Source organism: Oncorhynchus gorbuscha, unplaced genomic scaffold (assembly GCF_021184085.1).
Source record: "Oncorhynchus gorbuscha isolate QuinsamMale2020 ecotype Even-year unplaced genomic scaffold, OgorEven_v1.0 Un_scaffold_769, whole genome shotgun sequence".
Lineage (NCBI taxonomy): Eukaryota > Metazoa > Chordata > Actinopteri > Salmoniformes > Salmonidae > Oncorhynchus > Oncorhynchus gorbuscha.
The window spans coordinates 298,219-319,713 of NW_025745803.1; the positions used below are offsets into that span (position 1 = coordinate 298,219).

General features: G+C 43.9%; 1 protein-coding gene across 1 annotated transcript in view; it reads right to left on the reverse strand.

Annotated features, from left to right (window-relative positions):
* LOC124020208 (tetraspanin-7-like) overlaps positions 1–21,495 on the reverse strand; it is a 34,902-nt gene extending 13,407 nt beyond the window's left edge. The window contains exon 1 of the mRNA XM_046335539.1: positions 21,275–21,495. Within this exon, the coding sequence (XP_046191495.1) occupies positions 21,275–21,355 (81 nt within the window). The 5' untranslated portion in view covers positions 21,356–21,495. The remainder of the gene's footprint in view (positions 1–21,274) is intronic.

Genomic DNA, 21,495 nt, shown 5'->3' on the forward strand with positions numbered 1-21,495 from the left:
ACACAAAAAATATGACAGATGAATCTCCTCCTCCATATCATTACATTCATGTGGAGTGAAACGTGGGTTAATGTATTCACTTTGGGGATTTGTGGTCCTTGTTCAAAGCAGGGGTTCCACTCAAGGACTGGGTTCTCCATGGAGTTCCTCTCTCTATCTCTCCATTATTATTAATATATGTATATTTTAGTCATTCATTAACATATGTGTGGTAGGGAAGATCATGAATCAGGATTACATCTAAAATGACAATAACTGGAGTTCCTTTCTTTGTAAAAACCAGTTAGCATTTCGCAGGGTTGGGTCAAGGTTTTCTTCATTGTTAAGGCGGCTAGTCGTCCCTTACTAGCATAGCTATGACATCACTGAAGAAACTATCACCCCTGCCCTCAACCATAACTAAATATGCTTATCTTATCTCACCTTATAGCTTGTAGCCTCTGGTAGAAGCTCACTCCTTCCTTACACAAGCCAGAAGGCGTTGGCTCAGCTGGTGTGAGATGTGAACGCAGTATCATAATACTCTTTGCCCACCAGTGCTCTGCCATAAATATCAACCTATTCAAAATGTTCTTTAACCAGGCAAGACAGTTAAGAACAAATTATTATTTTCAATGACAGCCTAGGAACAGTGGGTTAACTGCCTTGTTCAGAAAAAGGTTACCTAACCACTGATACAGGGTCAGATATTTTGTCATTCTCCTGATGGTTAAGCTTAGGATAGGAGTTGGAGAGATCTGATCCTAGATCTGTGGTAAAGGGCAACATCTACCTCAAGCAGTGGCACCGTGTCTACGTCCTAAATGGCACCCTATTCCCTACATAGTGCACTTCCCATAGAGCTTTGGTCAAAAGTAGTGCACTATATAGGGAATAGGGTGTCATTTGGGAAGTGTCACCTCCCTGTAGCCACCATGGGAAATGTTGTTGTGATTCTGAGCATGTCTGGCGCTGGCCGTGCGACGGAGGCCCGCTGACACATACAGAGCAGCCTGCCTGCCCCCTCCCGGTCTGCCGTTCTCCCTCCCTCCCTGGCTCCATCCCTCCCTGTCTACTTGCCTGCCTCCCTCCCTCCCTGTCTGTCTCCCTCCCTTTCTGTCTGCCTGATTACCCAAGAACACAGCATGAGAAGGAACAGCAACACTCTGACAGATGGAGTGAGTCAGATACAGACACAGACAGAGAGAGAGAGAGAGAGAGAGAGAGAGAGAGAGAGAGAGAGAGAGAGAGAGAGAGAGAGAGAGAGAGAGAGAGAGAGAGAGAGAGAGAGAGAGAGAGAGAGAGAGAGTGAGATGGGGGAGAGAGAGAGAGTGAGAATGGGGAGAGAGAGAGGAGAGGGGAGATGGGGAGTAGAGAGAGAGAGAGTGAGATGGGGGGGGAGAGAGAGAGTGAGATGGGGGAGAGAGTGAGATGGGGAGATGGGGTAGAGAGAGAGAGAGAGTGAGATGGGGGAGAGAGAGAGAGTGAGATGGGGAGATGGGGGGAGAGTGAGATGGGGAGAGAGAGAGAGAGAGAGAGAGAGAGAGAGAGAGAGAGAGAGAGAGAGAGACAGAGACAGAGATGGAGAGAAAGGTAGAGTGAGAAACAAAGCACGAAAGAGAGGAAGACAAAGGGAGGGAAGAGAGAGTGTATTTAGTGTGAGATAGAAGAGAGAGAGAGAGAGATTAAAGAGAGCGAGAGATGAGTCACTGTCTGACATGTAGCATGACACTTAGACAGCGCTGTAGAACACATCTGAGAGATAACATATGAGTGAGTTATCGCTGTCCCCATCTCAAATCAAATCAAAATCAAATCAAATGTATTTGTCACATACACATGGTTAGCAGATGTTAATGCGAGTGTAGCTAAATGCTTGTGCTTCTAGTTCCGAACATGCAGTAATATCAACAAGTAATATAACCTAACAATTTCACAACAACTACCTTATACACACAAGTGTAAAGGAAAGAATACGAATATGTACATAAAAATATATGAACGAGTGATACCCGAACAGCATAGGCAATATGCAATAGATGGTATAGAGTACAGTATATACATATGAGATGAGTAATGTAGGGTATGAAAACATTATATAAAGTGGCATTGTTTAAAGTAGCTAGTGATACTTTTAATTACATCAAGATCGCAAGATGCAGTAGATGGTTTAGCGTACAGTATATACATATGAGATGAGAAATGTAGGGTATGTAAGCATTATATAAAGTGGCTAGTGATAAATTGATAACATCAATTTTTCCATTATTAAAGTGGCTAAAGTTAGTCACTTGTTGGCAGTAGCCACTCAATGTTAGTGATGGCTGTTTAACAGTCTGATGGCCTTGAGATAGAAGCTGTTTTTCAGTCTCTCGCTCCCCGCTTTGATGCACCTGTACTCACTTCGTCTTCTGGATGATAGCGGGGTGAACAGGCAGTGGCTCGGGTGGTTGTTGTCCTTGATGATCTTTTTGGCCTTCCTGTGACATCGGGTGGTGTAGGTGTCCTGGAGGGCAGGTAGTTTGCACCCGGTGATGCATTGTGCAGACCTCACTACCCTCTGGAGAGCCTTACGGTTGTGGGTGGAGCAGCTGCCATACCAGACGGTGATATAGCCCGACAGGATGCTCTCGATTGTGCATGCCGAATTTCTTCAGCCTCCTGAGGTTGAAGAGGTGCTGCTGCGCCTTCATCACCACGCTGTCTGTGTGGGTGGACCAATTCAGTTTGTCCGTGATGTGTACGCCAAGGAACTTAAAACTTTCCACCCTCTCCACTACTGTCCTGTCAATGTAATATAATAATAATAATATATGCCATTTAGCAGACGCTTTTATCCAAAGCGACTTACAGTCATGTGTGCATACATTCTACGTATGGGTGGTCCCGGGGATCGAACCCACTACCCTGGCATTACAAGCGCCATGCTCTACCAACTGAGCTACACAGGACCACATCAGATAGATCTACAGTCAGACAGACAGAACATCAGATAGATCTACAGTCAGACAGACAGAACATCAGATAGATCTACAGTCAGACAGACAGAACATCAGATAGATCTACAGTCAGACAGACAGAACATCAGATAGACAGAACATTAGATAGATAGAACATCAGATAGATCTACAGTCAGACAGACAGAACATCAGATAGATCTACAGTCAGATAGAACATCAGATAGATCTAGATAGATAGATCTAATGTAGATAGGGAGCTGCTCCCTCTGCTGTTTCCTGATGTCTACGATAATCTCCTTTGTTTTGTTGACATTGAGTGTGAGGTTTATTTTCCTGACACCACACTCCGAGGGCCCTCACCTCCTCCCTGTAGGCCGTCTCGTCGTTGTTTGTAATCAAGCCTACCACTGTAGTGTCGTCTGCAAACTTGATGATTGAGTTGGAGGCGTGCATGGCCACGCAGTCGTGGGTGAACAGGGAGTACAGGAGAGGGCTGAGAACGCACCCTTGTGGGGTCCCTGTGTTGAGGATCCTGCAGGTTTTGGTAGCGGGCTGTGGCAGTGGCACTGTATTGTCCTCAAAGTCTGTCTGGGAGCAAGGCATCGTGGTCCGTGACGGGGCTGCTTTTATTTTGTAGTCCATGATTGACTGTAGACCCTGCCACATACCTCTCGTGTCTGAGCCGTTGAATTGCGACTCCACTTTGTCTCTATACTGACGCTTAGCTTGTTTGATTGCCTTGCAGAGGGAATAGCTACACTATTTGTATTCGGTCATGTTTCCTGTCACCTTGCCCTGATTAAAAGCAGTGGTTCGCACTTTCAATTTTGCGCGAATGCTGCCATCAAACCACGGTTTCTGGTTTGGGAATGTTTTAATAGACGCTGTGGGTACAACATCACCGATGCACTTGCTAATAAACTCGCTCACCGAATCAGCGTATTCGTCAATGTTGTTGTTCGACGTTATGCGGAACATATCCCAGTCCACGTGATCGAAGCAAACTTGAAGCATGGAATCCGATTGATCGGACCAGTGTTGAAGAGACCTGAGTGCGGGTGCTTCCTGTTTTAGTTTCTGTCTATAGGCTGGAAGCAACAAAATGGAGTCGTGGTCAGCTTTTCCGAAGGGAGGGCAGGGGAGGGCCTTATATGCATTGCGGAAGTTAGAATAACAGTGATCTACTGTTTTGCCAGCCCTGGTAGCACAATCAATATGCTGATAGAATTTGGGGAGCCTTGTTTTCAGATTAACCTTGTTAAAATCCCCAGCTACAATAAATGCAGCCTCAGGATATGTGGTTTCCAGTTTACATAGAGTTGAATGAAGTTCTTTCAGGGTCATCGATTTGTCCGCTTGGGGGGGAATATATGCGGCTATGATTATGATGGAAGAGAATTCTCTTGGTAGATAATGCAGTCGGCATTTAATTGTGAGGAATTCTAAGTCAGGTGAACAAAAGGACTAGAGTTCCTGTATGTTGTTATGATTACGCCACGTCTCATTAATCATAAGGCATACACCCCCGCCCTTCTTCTTACCAGAGAGATGCTTGTTTCTGTCGGCGGGATGCGTGAAGAAACCAGGTGGCTGTACCGACTCAGATAGCGTGTCTCGAGTGAGCCATGTTTCCGTGAAACAAAGAACGTTACAGTCTCTTATGCCTCTCTGGAAGGCAACTCTTGCTCGGATTTTGTCTACCTTGTTGCCAAGAGACTGGACATTGGCGAGTAGTATGCTCGGGAGCGGTGCGCAATGTGCCCGTCTACAGAGCCTGACCAGAAGACCGCTCCGTCTGCCCCTTCTACTGCATCTTTGTTTTGGGTCGCCGGCTGGGAACCGATCCATTGTCCTGTATGGTAGGCCAAACAGAGGATCCGCTTCGGGAAAGTCGTCTTCCTGGTAGTAATGTTGGTGAGTTGACGTTGCTCTTATATCCAATAGTTCCTCCCGACTGTATGTAATAAAACTGGGGTAGCATTGTAAGAAATAACACATAAAAAAAATAAAAAAATACTGCATAGTTTCCTAGGAACGCGAAGCGAGGCGGCCATCTTTGTCGGCGCCGAAAGTGTTGCCCATCCACCATCCCTTTTCTAGTAATGTCTGGGAGCAGCGGTAGGTTCATTTCCCTGTAATGTACCGTTCCCCAGTCCCCAGTTTCCTCTCCTCTAAAGTGTTCATGTCTTATTCAACGTGACACTATGAATGATTCATGGAGCCATCTGCTGTAGCAAGCGAGGGGCTTCCCTCCTCTACCTGCTCCATCAGCAGGGGGTACCATCCTAGGCAGGAGGGATTAAGGGGAGAGGGTGTGTGTGTGTGTGTGTGTGTGTGTGTGTGTGTGTGTGTGTGTGTGTGTGTGTGTGTGTGTGTGTGTGTGTGTGTGTGTGTGTGTGTGTGTGTGTGTGTGTGTGTGTGTGTGTGTGTGTGTGTGTGTGTGTGTGTGTGTGTGTGTGTGTGTGTGTGTGTGTGTGTGCGCGCGTGAGGGGACTGACAAAAAGAGCACCGGCTAACATGAAGCAGAGGCCCTGTGGGGTGTGTTGCAGTCGGCGACCATATTGGCCTCAGTTAACTCAGCAGGGCTATGTGATTAAGTATTTATGTGTACTATATATTATCTCAGCTGTGACGTTACACCACAGTCATGAGACATGGTTTCAACCCTTTATTACCAGTTACACTGCACGTGTTTCGGTTACAGTAGAAATAAATTCAACATCTGAAACACAAATGTATACACGATCCTAGATGATGAAGTCCCTTTACAATGTGATGTACTGTATGTAGCCTATGTTGATTTTGAGTGATCTAGGGCTTCCAGAGTTGGAATAGGTAAGTCAGCCATTTTACCTATAAACACTGAAGTTCCCAGTCTGTTAAAGTGAGCCACTTTTATCAGAGTCCGTCGCGGATGGTGCACAGGAGCAAGTTTCATTTCAACACCAGATTGGAGTCTTCACACAGCCTGACAGAGGTAATGGAATTCGTCAGCTATGACAATTTTCCCTCCGGACATTTTCCTCATCCGTCTATCGCTGCAGCTGCCGGCCTCGCAGAAATACAAAATGAGGTTTGTGAAGATAGTGGTACAACCACATGCTGTTTTTTACTGCCGATGGGTTTGAGGTAATATTTCTTGGCAAGCTACCAGCACCCGTATGCAGTCCCAATACATCTGGTTGATAGCAAACCATTTGTGGCTGTTAATTAATCTACAGAACAAGAAAGGAACTAGAAATAAGAGCACCATGACAACTACTCAGACTTTGAAAAAGGTCCATCCTGATGGGTAGATTCATGTTGTTTTCTGTGACAACGGAGTAAGGCAGACGCCAGGACAGCATGGGGTCACCACTGTCACCACTCAGAGGATTAGGATGAACAGTTGGGGATTTTATGTCATGACGTTGTTCCAAGCAGAGTTGCCACTGAAGGTTGAGCTCTAAATGTTTTTTGATGTCAGGATTGCTCATATCCAGAGACACTTGATGTGGATGAAATGTAATGTAGCGGCCTAGTTGGCTGAGCTAGCTTGAAAAGATCCACAACTCACCCCAAACTTTTCTAGACAGGACTAGACTTCCAAGAACTGAGGTGGCACGATATGTACTCTAGTGTGATTTCACTTCCACATCTCATAGTGTGATACGTAGAGGTGTCAGAATCCTGTCCTACAGCTGAGGTATTGGGCCGACAGCAACAATTGTTCAACATGTTTTGATTGTCTTACTTATTGCTCTCTTCTAGCACTCTCCTGACTCTCCTCAACAGAGTGGCTCAGTGATACCAGGAACATCCACAGAAAAACACTAACAGAAAGAGATTTGTCGCCAAACAATAATGAATAATTGATTCGATTTAGAGAGCTTTTCCAGATGCTCAGACTAGACGCTTCACATTGTGTAAGAGGAAACACACGTCATCCACCACCACTGGGCAGGGACTGTGATTGGAGGTGCCTCTATGTATAAATGAGAGGGCTGGGGCCGAGGGCTGGGGCCGAGCCCTGACTAATGGTCTGACCATCTGCCCTGGCAGGTGCACTGATGCTCATGCAAACATGAGACGACATCGCACCTTTATGCTGTGCCACCGTGAGCTGCGGGAACATGATGAAGAGACACACATGCACAGCATTTAGGTAGGAGACCCTCTTGGACCATTATTATTCTGTATCTGAAAGCCAAACAAGGCACTTGTGTTTGCTTTGGTGTTGCATCAACAGGAATTGCTGCTCTGTTTTGCTCTGTTCTGTTTTGCTCTGTTCAGCCCTGTTCTGTTCTGTTCAGCCCTGCTCTGTTCTGTTCAGTCGCTCACTGGATGGCAGAGCGGGAGAATTGGCAGGGAGGGTGATGTAGAAATGAAAAGAGCACTTTAGATTTCAAAGGGGAAGCGCACCCCTCCTTCTCCCCTTAGCAGAGACATGATCAAAGGTACTGTTGTTCTATGGGCGCTCAAAGCCAGGCTCTTATCGTTGAATCTTGTTCAAATAAAATGTTTTTTTGTTGTTGTTATTTATTTGTTTACTTTAGGATGGGGGGGGGGGGATTGAAGGGGGGCTAGAATCAGGGTGAAAATGAAACCCCAATCTGAATTCTGTTACAGAAATCTTGACATCTGTGTTTTATTGAAACTCCAATGTGGTGTTCAAGAAATGTTATGTTGCAAAACTGACAGCCCACACGAAGAAATACTTACTATGGATTTCTGTAGTATACTGTAGAATACTATACACACACTGTAGTATCCCTCAATCATGTGTAGTACTTACTATAGAATTGTATAGTACACTGTAGAATACTATAGTTAATACTACAGTATTATCCCCCAAAAAACACAATGTCCGCAAAAACACAACAGTCCGTAAAAACACAACAGTTTTTTAACTATAGTAACAGTACAGTTTTAATTTGCATATAACTTGCCTATTCCCCTCCCCCATATCCCAATTTGTGCCAGCCATAAGTGAGAAACCTACATGCCAAGTACAGTATAGACCATATATTGTATTATAGAAAAGAACTGAAGCTATGAACTATCCTTTCAGACTCCAGTCCTACCTACAGGTTATGGAAAATTAGCTATTTGTCCAGCAGGATAATAAAAAATAATAAAATAAAAACACTGTAGTAAATACTACAGTAATGACTACAAAAACAATATAGTAAATACTACAGTAATGACTACAAAAACACTATAGTAAATACTACAGTAATGTCTACAAAAACACTATAGTAAATACTACAGTAATGTCTACAAAAACACTATAGTAAATACTACAGTAATGTCTACAAAAACACTATAGTAAATACTACAGTAATGTCTACAAAAACACTATAGTAAATACTACAGTAATGTCTACAAAAACACTATAGTAAATACTACAGTAATGTCTACAAAAACACTATAGTAAATACTACAGTAATGACTACAAAAACACTATAGTAAATGCTACAGTAATGTCTACAAAAACACTATAGTAAATACTACAGTAATGACTACAAAAACACTATAGTAAATACTACAGTAATGTCTACAAAAACACTATAGTAAATACTACAGTAATGACTACAAAAACACTATAGCAAATACTACAGTGATGACTACAAAAACACTATAATAAATACTACAGTAATGACTACAAAAACACTATAGTGAATACTACAGTAATGTCTACAAAAACACTATAGTAAATACTACAGTAATGTTTACAAAAACACTATAGCAAATACTACAGTAATGGCTACAAAAACACTATAGTAAATACTACAGCAATGTTTGCAAAGACACTACAGTAATTAATTTGTGCGTGCGTGACAGCATGGATCAGAAAGTTTGATTTTGCTTGATGGCAGCCCTAACAGTATTACAATGATTGCTTTGTTGCGGGCCATTAAATTCACTTAGTCTGTGTAGTGAGTGGTCAATAACATTCACCTCTGAAATACAAACATTCTACTCCAGAGAACTTTGGTGTTTCTAGAGTGAATCTGTGTTTCTAATGTAACCAACTGGAACTACAACAATGATAGAACTCCAAGATGACTCTGTAATGCATGTTGATGGGGGTCAATGACAGAATTCTACACATCATTGGAGGTAACGAACACAGACAAAGAAGACAAGACGGGAAGTGTTGTGCTCGTCAAGGTGGATAATGACATCCTAAAATTGTCCTTAAAGTGACAGCCATATTGTGCATCCTTGGCTGAGCACACCATAGGCTTCCTTCTCGGCACTACTCTTCAAACCCAGAGGGATTGACTGTACTTCCGAAGTGGAAAAGGAAGATGGAAATGATTGCATTTATACTGCACATTGGGGTTGACTACTCTGAGCTACACAGTAGTAGCTGAAACAGCTAGCAGAGACTGAAGGTAAGGGTACCTCTCAAACATGATTTATATGTAAATGTCTGTTCACTTTTGATTAATGAGAGGGAAGGAGAGGGAGAGAGAGACAAAGAGAGAGAGAGAGAGAAACAGGGACAAAGAGAGAGGGAGAGAGAGACAAAGATAGAGAGAAACATGGACAAAGAGAGAGGGAGAGAGAGACAAAGATAGAGAGAAACATGGACAAAGAGAGAGGGAGAGAGAGACAAAGATAGAGAGAAACATGGACAAAGAGAGAGGGAGAGAGAGACAAAGATAGAGAGGGAGAGAGAGAGAAACATGGACAAAGAGAGAGGGAGAGAGAGACAAAGATAGAGAGAAACATGGACAAAGAGAGAGGGAGAGAGAGACAAAGATAGAGAGAAACATGGACAAAGAGAGAGAGAGAGGGAGAGAGAGACAAAGAGAGAGGCAGAGAAAATGTGAGAAACAAACGGAGATGGCAGAATGAGGGGGAGAGATTAGAGAGATTCACATTATTCACTGGTGCTGGCAGGGTTTCTGAGTTGGACTGATCATTAGTTCATTAAAGGCTTAACATGGTGCCAAATAAAGTAGGATGCTTGGGAATGAAACTATAAGCTCAACCAGGTTCCCTTGCTCTCTCAGCAAAGCTGTGGATCCATTCTACAGTGAAGGCACCAAACTAAACCAGGCAATACACAGAACCAACGGGGGAGTTCATCTCCCTGGCAACGGCAGTCTCAGCAGCCTGCCTGCCTGCCAGCCTGTTGGTCTGACTATAACCTGCCATTGTCCCTGTTTTCACACCCAATACTTTTCTTCTGCGCCATGTTGTTATTGGATAGATGTAATAACAGGCAGCCTGGCAGGCAGCAGTGTTGTTATTAGATAGGTGTAATAACAGGCAGCCTGGCAGGTGGTATTGTTGTTATTGGATAGGTGTAATAACAGGCAGCATGGCAGGCAGCAGTGTTGTTATTAGATAGGTGTAATAACAGGCAGTATTGTTGTTATTAGATAGATGTAATAACAGGCAGCATGGGAGGCAGCAGTGTTGTTATTAGATAGGTGTAATAACAGGCAGTATTGTTGTTATTAAATAGGTGTAATAACAGGCAGTATTGTTGTTATTAGATAGATGTAATAACAGGCAGCCTGGCAGGCAGCAGTGTTGTTATTGGATATGTGTAATAACAGGCAGTATTGTTGTTATTAAATAGGTGTAATAACAGGCAGTCTGGCAGGCAGTATTGTTGTTATTAGATAGATGTAATAACAGGCAGTATTGTTGTTATTAAATAGGTGTAATAACAGGCAGTATTGTTGTTATTAAATAGGTGTAATAACAGGCAGCCTGGCAGGCAGTATTGTTGTTATTAGATAGATGTAATAACAGGCAGCCTAGCAGGCAGTATTGTTGTTATTAGATAGATGTAATAACAGGCAGCCTGGCAGGCAGTATTGTTGTTATTAGATAGATGTAATAACAGGCAGCCTGGCAGGCAGTATTGTTGTTATTAGATAGATGTAATAACAGGCAGCCTGGCAGGCAGTATTGTTGTTATTAGATAGGTGTAATAACAGGCAGCTTGGCAGGCAGTATTGTTGTTATTAGATAGGTGTAATAACAGGCAGCCTGGCAGGCAGTATTGTTGTTATTAGATAGATGTAATAACAGGCAGCCTGGCAGGCAGTATTGTTGTTATTAGATAGGTGTAATAACAGGCAGCCTGGCAGGCAGTATTGTTGTTATTAGATAGGTGTAATAACAGGCAGCTTGGCAGGCAGTATTGTTGTTATTAGATAGGTGTAATAACAGGCAGCTTGGCAGGCAGTATTGTTGTTATTAGATAGGTGTAATAACAGGCAGCTTGGCAGGCAGTATTGTTGTTATTAGATAGGTGTAATAACAGGCAGCTTGGCAGGCAGTATTGTTGTTATTAGATAGGTGTAATAACAGGCAGCTTGGCAGGCAGTATTGTTGTTATTAGATAGGTGTAATAACAGGCAGCCTGGCAGGCAGTATTGTTGTTATTAGATAGATGTAATAACAGGCAGCCTGGCAGGCAGTATTGTTGTTATTAGATAGATGTAATAACAGGCAGCCTGGCAGGCAGTATTGTTGTTATTAGATAGGTGTAATAACAGGCAGCCTGGCAGGCAGTATTGTTGTTATTAGATAGATGTAATAACAGGCAGCCTGGCAGGCAGTATTGTTGTTATTAGATAGGTGTAATAACAGGCAGTATTGTTGTTATTAGATAGATGTAATAACAGGCAGCATGGCAGGCAGCAGTGTTGTTATTAGATAGGTGTAATAACAGGCAGCCTGGCAGGCAGTATTGTTGTTATTAGATAGGTGTAATAACAGGCAGCCTGGCAGGCAGCATTGTTGTTATTAGATAGGTGTAATAACAGGCAGCCTTGCAGGCAGTATTGTTGTTATTAGATAGGTGTAATAACAGGCAGCCTGGCAGGCAGTATTGTTGTTATTAGATAGGTGTAATAACAGGCAGCCTGGCAGGCAGTATTGTTGTTATTAGATAGATGTAATAACAGGCAGCCTGGCAGGCAGTATTGTTGTTATTAGATAGGTGTAATAACAGGCAGTATTGTTGTTATTAGATAGATGTAATAACAGGCAGCATGGCAGGCAGCAGTGTTGTTATTAGATAGGTGTAATAACAGGCAGTATTGTTGTTATTAGATAGATGTAATAACAGGCAGCCTGGCAGGCAGTATTGTTGTTATTAGATAGGTGTAATAACAGGCAGCCTGGCAGGCAGCATTGTTGTTATTAGATAGGTGTAATAACAGGCAGCCTGGCAGGTAGCATTGTTGTTATTAGATAGGTGTAATAACAGGCAGCCTGGCAGGCAGTATTGTTGTTATTAGATAGATGTAATAACAGGCAGCCTGGCAGGCAGTATTGTTGTTTGTTAGATAGGTGTAATAACAGGCAGCCTGGCAGGCAGTATTGTTGTTATTAGATAGGTGTAATGGCAGGCAGTATTGTTGTTATTAGATAGATGTAATAACAGGCAGCATGGCAGGCAGCAGTGTTGTTATTAGATAGGTGTAATAACAGGCAGCCTGGCAGGCAGCAGCGCTGTTATTGGATAGGAGTAATAACATGCAGCAGCATTGTTTGGGTTTTGCACTGCCTGGCTCTCCAGTCCCACTGAGCGATTAGCAGCATCCTTTTTCTCCTCTGCCTGTGCCCTGTGAGACTTCCTGGTATGGGATAGATAACATATACTTCATATTGTTTACTTATTTCCAGTGGAGGTATGGTGTCTGGAAATAAGCCTGTTTTTATTGACCTGGAGTCCAGCGTGACATTAGGCCTTGTGAGTCGCTAGCTGGCACAAACACGACACAAATGTTTCACAACAGGTGACAAGCCAGCCAGTGAGGAGCCTGTTCCCCTCCACCTGCTGAGTCAGGTGGCTGTCAGTGTGACCCCGCAAACAAATGGTTGGCCCTGAGACATTTTATTGGCACACAATTAACAGTGGAGCCCATACCACAGTGGCCAAACATACTGGACATTTAGGACGGTCTCATTTTCAGGGACCGAAGTCCCAGTCAAACAGACATCAGTGCACTTAATATTCCCCCTGATCCAGCGGCTCACTGTCATTGGTCCACGGGTCAACAATGATTCATGTTTAATGTCTTCCTGTCGGATATAGCCTTCCTACTAGACAAGGGAATAGCAAGATCCCCTATGAATGCCACATCACTTATTGGGGGATCAAGCAACCCCCAGCCATAGCTAGCCTTGCCCCTGGCCGGCCACTTGCCTAACCTGACACAGCCATACACTAGCTACGGCCTTCTGAGGTTGCCTTAGCGGCTAGTTCTGGGAGTTGGTGGAGTATGACAAAAAACAACCCAATCTCTGAAATGGATCTAAATTCATGCAAACATAGTGTATCTACTACAAGGAACACATCATGTTTTAAAAGATAAAGAGGCAAAACAAAGGATTAAAGGCCAGGTGCAAGAGGTTTAAAGGTCTGCTTTCAAAACATTACAGATTTGGATATAGGCTTTAAATGGTCAACAATGAAGGACATATGCTACAACACGGCGGTGCATATTGTCAGTAGGTCTACAGCTGAGTCTATACAGGTGATCACTAGTCTACAATATAATGCTCATCCAGAGTGTTGATTTGTGACAAGCAAACTGTTAAACTACTGTACATTTCCCATAATGACAATCGGTAGTGCTGTGAAAGAGTCAAATGACCCAGCCATTGAGAATGCGTTTGTTGGGTGAGTATCCAAATCACCACATGCTGAACATAGCTGAGATGCTAACAGCTCACTCTACTGTGTTCACTCACACATAGGGAATTATGGAGAGCGATCAAAGTCAATCCAAAGCATTCAGCACCTCCTCCCAGGCTGCAGGCTAAGTTTAGGCCATATTTCATTACCGGCAACATGTAAAGCCCTGACTAAGAGTCAGAGACACTGTTTGTTCAACGTCTATTGGTTCTAAATCTAACACACCACACAATTACTGGAATTTTCAGCCATCTTGGAATTCCTCAATCGCAGACTAATTGGTTGGATGGCCGGCACTGGATGACCTCTGTGGCTATTTCACCTTTGAACCCCACTCGGTTGGAAGTCTGAAGGGAAGTTCTTAATGAGATATTTTCTAGCTGCCTCAGTGATGGGCAGTATCCCGGCTGCCCGGAGAGATCTATATGCACCGAGACCAGAAGTCCATCACTCTAAATCCCTTACTTTCTTCAGTCTCTTGTGTAGTGTTACTGTAGTCCTTGGGCTCTTTTATTAATCATCTCTTCTGCAAGGGAGGGCGAGGTCTTATTCATTCAATTCCCCTGTAACCTTCACTCTCCTTGTGTTTTACCCTTTAAAGGGGCAATCCGCAGTTGAAACAATTTCAAAGTGTGTTAACCCGCCACTGTTTCGGTAAAAAGCTGGGGGTGGTGCTGGAGAAATGTAACCACTCTCAAATTAATAGACAGAGCTATTTATGCAAAATAACTCATTTCAAAAGTATAACTTTAACCATGTTTTGAGGCTTTACAATGTTTGTTTACATTTACTATGTTTACAAACATTGGAGTAAAACAAGGTTATATTGTGGTTTATGATGGGGTACGATAGTTGAACGAACCTCATGAGGCTTTTATAAGTTATATTCTTCACGAATCAATGGGTACATATCGTTAATTTATGAGTTAAAAAATGAATGTTGCAACTGCAGATTGCCCCATTTACGTTGTTTTCCCTTTCTGAGAAGAAAATAAGTGACCTTTGGACCAGTGTAAATGCTGTCGCCAAGCAACCAACGTAACTAAGCGGTGCAAGGCCAGATCCAGATCAGATCCAGGCAGCTCCTATCAGGCAGATATAAATGCATTACCCGCTCGTCAACACAGCCGCAGCTAAGCCTTACACATTGTAAGCTTTAGCTGGAGCTTCTACAGCCTGGCTTTCAGCCTGGAGACCAGAGGTTGCTTCCTCTTGAGGCCTTCAGTAATGGGTTTCAGACAGAGGTGAGCGAGCTAGGCTAATGTCGGTCTGAGGAGGGAGTCCACCAGACGGTGGAGATGATGATAGTGTAGAGGGGGATTGTAATGAATACTGAGAAACAGATACATGTAGGATCTTAATTTGATCAACCTGTTGCAGGACACCTTTCTTGTAGTGAATTTCAGGTTTAAAAAGGCTTCTGAAGTTTGTAATTTCCACTTTTCCCTTACGAAAAATGTATTAACCCCTACAAGAATTTCCATTAATTATAATCCACATAATAATGAACATGTCCTGTGCTGCAGGATTATTTTCCTGCTGTAGCAAACTGGCTCAAATGAAGATCTGTATGAGCAGCGCTAACAGAGTGGACAAGGAGGCGACTACTGATATGGTTGCCTGGGAGATGTGTGCTGGGCTGGTGGAGTGTAACTGTTTGTCTCTGTTAACCATACTTCTAGATGGCTGAAGTAGATGGGTAAAGGTTTTAACTCCTTGTTATTTCAACTTCTTTTGATGACATTTTAACCCATATTTTAACACAGAATCAACATTAGTTTTTTTATAAAAGGATTTATTTGAAGTTTAATTCACGTTTGTTGACAATGATATATGAGCCAAAATTGAATATTGATCTGATGTTTTTGCTCAGTTGGCAGCCTAGCCAATCTCCTATGATTATTTAGAAATAACTTTAGCTGAGCACAGCCATTTAAATGCTGTACAATAAGATGCACAATCACATTCTCAGAGGAATAAGCCCCAACAAAAGCCTGGTACAGAGGGAACACAAAACACACAAAACATTATGCTTCTTATTCCCATCTGGGCATTAATAATATGCCTCCACAGCATGAATTAGGCCAATTCTTAGGGCCTCTGTCTGTTCTTGGCCTACTGAACAAGCTGCCATTCCTACTACACAGAGAAGCCTAATACCAAGAGGCTATGGGATTGTCTATCAATGTACTGCATCTGTAGTCTTGTTTTAGCAGAGCTACACAGTCTTCAAGCTACAGTTCAGAGAAAACATGTATATGAAGGGGAGAAACTCTGCAAAAGGGTATGGCCTGAGTGGACTTGAAAACGTAGATGTTATCCATAAAATCAGACCATCTTACACTCTTGGAAAGAAAGGTTCCATAAGGGCTTTGCGGCTGTCCCCAGAGGAGAAACTTTTTGGATCCAGGGAGAACTCTTTTGGCTTCCATGTAGAACCCTCTATGGAACCCTAAAGGAGTTCTTCCAAGGGTTCTCTTATGGGGACAGCCGAAGAACCCATTTTGGTTCTAGATAGCACCTTTTTTTCTAAGAGTATACAAGTTGAAAATCAACCCATAAAAATAAGTCTGGCCAATGGTGATGGTATACATTTACAACACAAACCTAACGACAACTAGGTCAATCTTCAGTCCCTGCAGAAATCTTAATTGAGGAAATGACACTCCCGGCCTGACATTAAATGAAGCCTTTAATAGCCTGACCCTATCAGCTACCATGTTAGAGAGCAGAGTTACACGTTATTATCAGGTTAATTAGATGATTGAAAGGTGCTTGTGCAAAACAGCATTTCAAAATAAAAGTTATTTGTTGTCTTGACACTGACAGTCTTGTACCCAAAATGATATTTCTCCAAAATAACAATAGTAAATCTAACAATGTGTCACGCCCTCCCTCCGGCGCTCGACATCGCCGGTCTACTAACCACCGGTCCTGGCAACCCACATTGTGCACACCTGCTGATTGTTTTCTCCTTAATTACCGCCCCTTTATTTATCCCTCGGTTGTCTTCAGTCACTAGGTGTTATTGTTTTCTCCTAACATGTCAAAATTGAATGGGGAGAAAATGTGATCAGAACTACGATTACTGATCCTATTGTGTCATGTTTGTTCATTTGCTTTGGTTCTTTATTAAAATCACCTTCTTCACCATTTTGCTGGCTCCCGGCATATACATTACACAATGCTAAGCCCTTGGTTTACTACAATGTGGCGAACGGAGTGAGAAGTGCTGAGTAATTATGCCAAATGTGTCAGATACTCTCACAGTAATCATGCAAAGAACCTTTCTGGTACTGGTCCAGGCAACAGCAGTAAGTAACAGATTGATAGCCAGACTCTAGGTACACTCTTAGAAATAAATGTGCTATCTAGAACCAAAAAGGTTATTCGGCTGTCCCCATAGGAGAACCTTTTGATGAACCCCTTTTGGGTCCAGGTAGAACAATTTTAGGTTCCATGTAGAAGCCTTTCCACAGAGGGTTCTACATGGAACCCAAAATAGTTCTACCTGGAACCAAAACTGTCCTACCTGGAACCAAAAAGGGTTCTCAGCCACAAAACGCCTTTGGAGAACTTTTTTCTAAGAATGTAGCCATTGTTGGGGTTGGAGCTCTTGGCATAGAAGTTAGAGACAAAAAGAGTAGGCACCCAGAGCAGAATGACAGCTGAGCTGGCCTCAAACAACCTCCCCCTGGTAAGCTCTCAAACAACCTCCCCTGGTAAGCTCTCAAACAACCTCCCCTGGTAAGCTCTCAAACAACCTCCCCTGGTAAGCTCTCAAACAAAACAACCTCCCCTGGTAAGCTCTCAAACAACCTCCCCTGGTAAGCTCTCAAAAACAACCTCAAACAACCTCCCCTGGTAAGCTCTCAAACAACCTCCCCAACCTCAAACAACCTCCCCCTGGTAAGCTCTCAAACAACCTCCCCCTCTCAAACAACCTCCCCTGCCAAGCTCTCAAACAACCTCCCCTGCCAAGCTCTCAAACAACCTCCCCTGGTAAGCTCTCAAACAACCTCCCCTGGTAAGCTCTCAAACAACCTCCCCCAAGCTCTCAAACAACCTCCCCTGGTAAGCTCTCAAACAACCTCCCCTGGTAAGCTCTCAAACAACCTCCCCTGGTAAGCTCTCAAACAACCTCCCCTGCCAAGCTCTCAAACAACCTCCCCTGGTAAGCTCTCAAACAACCTCCCCCTGCCAAGCTCTCAAACAACCTCCCCCTGGTAAGCTCTCAAACAACAACCTCCAACCTCCCCTGCCAAGCTCTCAAACAACCTCCCCCTGGTAAGCTCTCAAACAACCTCCCCCTGGTAAGCTCTCAAACAACCTCCCCCTGGTAAGCTCTCAAAACAAGTTAGACAGCAGAGCAGAGGCACTCTGTCTCATCCTGTCTCCTCCTGTCTCTGTTTATCTATCTCTCTCTGCAGTCCATCCTCGTACATCTGTCTGTCTGGCTAGGGAGGAAAACGGCCTCTAATATGTTTAGTTAAGCAGGCCATATGGCTTTCTTTGTCTAAGTGGCCCTCAGGTCAACATCAATGGAGTCTGCTTCTTGGAGAAGGAGTGGGTCTATTTTAATACAAGTATAGCTGCAGCGGGTGGCTGGCTGGCTGGGTGGATGGGTCAGGGTGGCTGGGTGGATGGGTCAGGGTGGCTGGGTGGGTGCGTCAGGGTGGGTGGGCCAGGGTGGATGGGCCAGGGTTGATGGGCCAGGGCTAATGGGTCAGGGCAGATGGGTCAGGGCGGGTGGGTCAGGGCAGGTGGGTCAGGGCAGATCGTTCAGGGCGGGTGGGTCAGTGTGGGTCAAGGTGGATGGGTCAGTGTGGGTGGGTGGGTCAGGGTGGCTGGGTGGGTGCGTCAGGGTGGGTGGGCCAGGGTGGATGGGCCAGGGTGGATGGATCAGGGCAGATGGTTCAGGGCGGGTGGGTCAGGGCAGGTGGGTCAGGGCGGATCGGTCAGGGCGGGAGGGTCAGGGCGGATCGGTCAGGGCGGGTGGGTCAGTGTGGGTCAAGGTGGGTGGGTCAGTGTGGGTGGGTGGGTCAGGGTGGATGGATCAGAGCAGATGGGTTAAGGCGGGTGGGTCAGGGCGGGTCAAGGTGGGTGGGTGGGTCAGGGAGGATGGGTCAGGGCGGGTGGGTCAGGGCGGGTCAAGGTGGGTGGATGGGTCAGGGTGGATGGGTCAGGGTGGATGGGTCAGGGCGGATGGGTCAGGGCGGATGGGTCAGGGTGGATGGATCAGGGCGGATGGGTCAGGGCAGATGGGTCAGGGCGGATGGGTCAGGGCAGATGGGTCAGGGCGGATGGGTCAGGGCGGATGGGTCAGGGCAGATGGGTCAGGGCGGATGGGTCAGGGCGGATGGGTCAGGGTGGCTGGCTGGGTGGATGGGTCAAGATGGTTGGGTCTGGTTTGGTTGTTTAAGCAATAAGGCACAACCGGGTGTGTTATATGGCCATTATACCACAGGTAAGGGCTGTTCTGGATACAGCCATTAGCCGTAGTATATTGGCCATAAACCACAAACTCCAGAGGTGCCTTATTGCTATTATAAACTGGTTACCAACTTAATTAGAACAGTAAAATGTACTTTTTTATCATACCCGTGGTTTACGGTCTTTCAGACAATCAACATTCAGGGCTCAAACCACCGGGTTTATAATATTCAACAAGATAGGTACGTAGGTTGTTGCTGTTGCGCTGTGGATAGGACCTATAACATCAAATATCCCTCCAAAGCCCAACCCAACTTCAAGAAGCCAATGAACACAGAGAATAACATGTCAAAATTGAATGGGGAGAAAATGTGATCAGAACTATGATTACTGGTCCTATTGTGTCATGATGAATGAGCCAATTTTATTTGTATCCGACTCCCTCCACATTCTTGTATTGTAATGTTGCATCCCAGAGTGAACACAACACCGGTCCACTACATATAATCTGAGCAATTGATCTCATTGGAGTGGGTCTTTCTGTTCAATCACAGTCTAAGTGGTAATGCCCTGTAGTCCATGTACTCCTTAAAGACATCCTCCAGTGATTTTCTATCTTTTTCTGTTGAAAGGTGATAACCCAAGTATACATACACTACCGTTCAAAGGTTTGGGGTCACTTGGAAGTGTCCTTGCTTTCAAACAAAAGCACATTTTTTGGTCCATTAAAATAACATAACATTTATCAGAAATACAGTGTAGACATTGTTAATGTTGTAAATTACTACTGTAGCTGGAAACGGCAGATTGTTTTATGTAATATCTACATAGGCGTAGAAGCTCATTTTCAGCAACCATCACTCCTGTGTTCCAATTGCACATTGTGTTAGCTAATCCAAGTTTATAATTTTAAAAGGCGAATTGATCATTAGAAAACCCTTTTGCAATTATGTTAGCACAGCTGAAAAATGTTGTGCTGATTGAAGAAGCAATAATACTTTTACTTGAGACATTTTCTATAAGGGTATCTTTACTTTTACTCAAGTATGACAATTGAGTACATTTTCCACCACTGCTGCTATGCCTCGTGTAAGGGACTCCAGCCCCACTAACCTATGGGACTGACTGAACCACGCCTACTCTCATCCGTCACAAACATATATTCCATATGGACCCATGTATGTAAATGCAGAGAGAGGGCATGCCCTGCCCTGTGCTAAAATAGATGTAGACCCCTATCCTTTGATTACATCCTGGGTAACTTACTTACCCCTTTCCTTCCTGAAAAGCAATAAGATCATTCATCCAATACAGTGAGACAATTATAGGCTATCTCAATAAATAAGAGGCATAACACCCAAACAGTCTCACACACATAATTCAACCAATTGGGGTGGTGCTACAGGAGAGTTTGCGCCTTTGCTTTAATGTGCACAGTGTCCATCATGGTACTTTGAGAACCTGCCACCATTTGATGCATTGAACCTCCCACCATTGGGTATCACATTATTTGGATAGTCCATCTGGAGATGTTCTACAGATTATCTACAGGCTATCAGTAACATTTCAACTAACTATCTACTAACCCTAACCTTAGCCCTAGCCCTAACCCTTATCCTAACCCTGACCCTTATTCTAAGCCTAACCTTTAACGCTTATTCTAAACATAACCCTAACCGTAACCTTATGAAGCAGTTGCTTATCAACAGATAGTTTGTTGATAGCATGACCATCTGTAGAGCATCTACAGATGGAAAATCCGGACTATCCAAATAAAGTGTGACCAGATGTTGATTAGGTTACCTGTTGGACTATTCTTAACATTCTTACAACAGCATGCGAATGTTAGTGTCCACTTACAAAATCACAGGAAAAAGAAATGTAAAAAATATATATATATAATAAATGATGGCTTCGTCAGTATTAGCGAAAAAATATAAAATACATTTCACATAATCAACATTTGTTTCAATATGTATAGCCTACTTAATACAAATATATTTCCTAGCCTATAGAAGAAAAAAACTGCTCAAACGTTATAATAATGCTAGCCTATAATAAAGATAACGGTCCACGCAGCGCGCCCACTAATAAACATGCACTTGTTCCAAGGCAGCAGCCTGTGCGCACGGCCCCACATCCGTTTTTTTCCAACGTAAACTATTCAATTATACCGTTCACAAACTATTACCTACATATAACATTTAGGACGACAAAAAACTATCGCTTTGTCATGTCTGCTTACCCAAAACACGAAGGAATAGACGACGAGGAGCGTTTTGAGGCAGGTTATCACTGGTTTGGTCTCCATTCTTCTTGATGCCATTCTACTGTAAAATGGGGCGCTGGGTTTTCAGCTGGGCTGCGTTGCTGTGATTCTCCACTGGGCTTTGTTGGTTCAGTTAATCCACCCGCAGTCTTTCACAGCGCCGTCGCTCTCTCCTCACTGGCAGTAAATGAATGAGC